This window comes from Atta colombica, unplaced genomic scaffold (assembly GCF_001594045.1).
Source record: "Atta colombica isolate Treedump-2 unplaced genomic scaffold, Acol1.0 scaffold58, whole genome shotgun sequence".
NCBI classification, from domain to species: Eukaryota; Metazoa; Arthropoda; class Insecta; order Hymenoptera; family Formicidae; genus Atta; species Atta colombica.
Genome location: NW_017259548.1, coordinates 1,718,629 through 1,722,048, shown reverse-complemented (window position 1 = coordinate 1,722,048; position 3,420 = coordinate 1,718,629). Strand labels below are relative to the sequence as shown.

Genomic DNA, 3,420 nt, shown 5'->3' with positions numbered 1-3,420 from the left:
AGAGAGAGAGAGAGAGAGAGAGAGAGAGAGAGAGAGAGAGAGAGAGAGAGAGAGAGAGCGCGTGGATCCGCGGATGTATCGAAACAAATTTTTATGCGGGTCAAGCTTTTCTGCGCTTTTCGAAGCCGCCACCCCCACCCCTGGCTGTACCCCACTACCGATCGACACTCATTTATACTTTTACCACCACCCTACCGCCCCTACCGTGGGGATTGTTTATGACACGATTCGTTTGATTATTAGCTGTTTATACGCGACCATCGATCGAACCGCTAACTGCACGCGGCATTCCGACAGCAAAACAGTTCCGCCGCGCGCTTTACTGAAACCCTTTCGCTCCAAAACCGGACTTTTTTTTTTCAAACGTGTACCTGAACCGACAAAACTGGTTCTACTGGATTTTCCGTTGGACTTGGTTACTCCTTCTCGTGATCTTAATTCAATACGGACGACTGCCCGAATAATATCTCAACAGTGTTCCATGGATACATCATCGCCTTCATTAATCTTAAGTGTACGATAAAAATAGAATTCCTAAAACTCTCTTTTGGCTATCTGAAGTACAGTGTTCGCGTGCAAATCTCTGTTTTACGCTAATCAGCAAAAAACAGGGAGTGATGAAATATTTAATTACAGCATTGAATTCTTCTCTCATTTTTCCTAAGTTTTACTTCATTGATTATCTTTTTACTATAAAATCGAGAAATATAATTCACAATTATATGCAAAAATTAACACGATATTCTTGAATAGTTATAAAAATACTTGATATAATGAAAAACGATGCTTTCGAAGCGTTAATTGGATTTAGCGTGACTTTCGAGGCATTATTTATTACGGCGAATTGATATCCTCTAAATGATTGGTTATTTATACATTTCAACTTATGTCGCGTTTGAGAATAGCTTCGGTGAGGTTTATGTTATTGATTTAAAAACGAATCTGCGTTGCGTCTGTCCCGACCTGTCGCGGGTTAAACGGCTGCCGTCGGAACAATGTTTGACATCTCCGCTTTTCTGGCTGACAGGAGCCGGCCATACCTACTGTCACGAAGATGTTTCCGATAAGTTTTGCCGAATTATCACGCGTTTCAAATTCTCTTTTATTTGTCAATGCTTTTGCGTCACGTTGCAATTCTATTAGTATTTTAGAATTCAATCGATTATATTTATTACACGCGGCTTGTTTAAAAATAGTTTTTTTTCTCAAATCTATATCTATTATTACGCATTTATTACTTTATTCCCTATAATTGACTGAATTTCTTATTTACTTATTGAAACACTTATACTCAATATGTCAATCAATATGATTTTTACATAAAAATTTAAGTTTGTCACGTAATTGTGACACACCTTTCTCTACAGCCGAATTATTTAGACGTTATATCGGATTTGTTATACTTATTCTAATTTAAAGTATTATAATTTAAAGAAAATTTGTACGTTATTTTATAATAATAAAACACATTTTTACACTTATATTCTTTTTTCAATTGTCGACGGAACATCGCACAAAGTGATGTCACAGAATAGCGCAAATTTTAGTAGCAAATAGTGATTTTTAACATCTCGAACGCGATTAAATTATTGAGATATTTGATACCTAAATATCTTAATGCATAAAAAGCTATTCAATTATTTATTATTAGCGCGATTATATTGCATGGTTTTTTACTTATCAATCACACATCGTTTTTATTTCATTAGTCATCAGGAGCACCATGATCAAAAAGACACGGATTTCTCGCATGATCTTGTCACTCGATGATTGTTTCATCGCTGCCATTTTTTTTTTATTTTCTTTTACAGTCGTTTCTTAACGCGAGCACATTTAGCACCAGCACATCACACCCGTCACCGTCAACATCACCACACGATCAGAAATACCTCCTTCGCGCGAAGTATAGCTAGCTTAAGGGGAAACGGCCCGCGTAGTCAGACATCGTGAGGAAAATAAGCGAGTATTTCACTAGCGCGAACAGAAGACGCACCGTTTCTCGAGTATCCCTCTACTGAAAGAAAGTTAAGTGCTGTCACAAGGGTTATTTAATTGTGTATAAAACCGCGTTCGCATGTGCTCCACTTTAGAACACAGAACATTCCGTTTGTTTTCGTTTTGCCGAGGCGCGAAAAAAGTCAACGCGTGTCTCTATTTATCTCCACTTTTCGCGGGAATCTTACGTTTTTCCTTTTGTTGTACTTATGTCTCTTACATCACGTCTTATGTCAAGATAAGGCATACAATAAAAGAGAAAATCATGATTTGAATCATAAAATGAAAGAAAATCATAAGATAAAAGAATAAGATAAATTTGTCGCGAAAAGAATTTCAATAATCTTCATTTCTTTTTGATTCGCGCTAAAGTTTTGACATTTTAATTTTCACGAAAATAATTCACGCGATCGAGAATCAAGATTGAAATGATTAACAGCCCGAAGAATCACATGATCGCTCCGCGTGCGATTCAAGAGAAGAGGGTTGTTGCGTGAAACTCGAAACGATGAGCGGAACTACAAAAATGAACGAGGAAGGGTAATGACGTCTCCCTTCGCTCGCTGATTGTCGGCACTTACCTGTTTGTCGCGCCGATCCCATAGAGACAAGTTCGGAGGACGAGGACGGGTAAGAAGATGTTCACAACATCGGCACACTCGAAGCCGGCAGGTTGACGATCTTCTTTGATCCTCTCTCACTGCAAGCTCTTGGGCGAGCTTTTAACATCACAGTATCTACTAAGTCGAGCCGCGTCGTTAACAAGTCCTTTCCCCGGCACCTTTGCTTCCCTTTCTTTTACTTTGTCGCGAAACTTTCCGTTTTTTACTTAAGAAGAAAAAAAGTGAGAACCGAACTTTTCGTTTTTTATTTCTAAATATATATGTTAAACAAATCGTTTCTTTTCTCGTCCTTTTCCTCGGCTCGCGCGCGCGGCCCCGGTGCCTCTTTTTACGTAGGGGCTCCCGGCCTAACGAACGTGGCCGATCAGCGCGCGGGTAGAGAGAGCTTGGGCTGCGTGGCGGAGCGCGAACTTTCGGGCTTGCGGGCGCACTGGCGCACACGGCACACTCGCACCGCGTAGGCGGAGAGAGGAGAAGCTCCGGCGGATGCTGTAAGCCGAAGGGAGAGAACTACGCGCGCCGGCCAGCGGCGGAGCAAGCCGGTGGCCCCTCTTGGCCACTTTGCCCCGTACGGTGGCGCCTCTACCGCGCGCTCTCGCAACTTCTGTCGTTGCTTCTCCTAGGCGGGCAGTACGAGGAACGAGGATGGCGCATCGTCGGCGTGAGATTGGCGGCAGGCGGTGGGAAACGAACGAGAGAAAGAAGATCCGCGCCGGCCGAAGAGAAGGACCGGCGAAGCGAGCGAACGGGTGGACGGACCGACGGATGGATGGACCGACGGACGGACCGACGGGCGCGCGGA

General features: G+C 42.5%; 1 protein-coding gene across 1 annotated transcript in view; it reads right to left on the bottom strand.

Annotated features, from left to right (window-relative positions):
• LOC108692038 overlaps positions 1 to 3,420 on the bottom strand; it is a 102,867-nt gene that overhangs the window by 82,159 nt on the left and 17,288 nt on the right. The window contains exon 2 of the mRNA XM_018200135.1: positions 2,577 to 2,689. Coding sequence (XP_018055624.1) covers positions 2,577 to 2,689 — 113 coding nt within the window. The remainder of the gene's footprint in view (positions 1 to 2,576; positions 2,690 to 3,420) is intronic.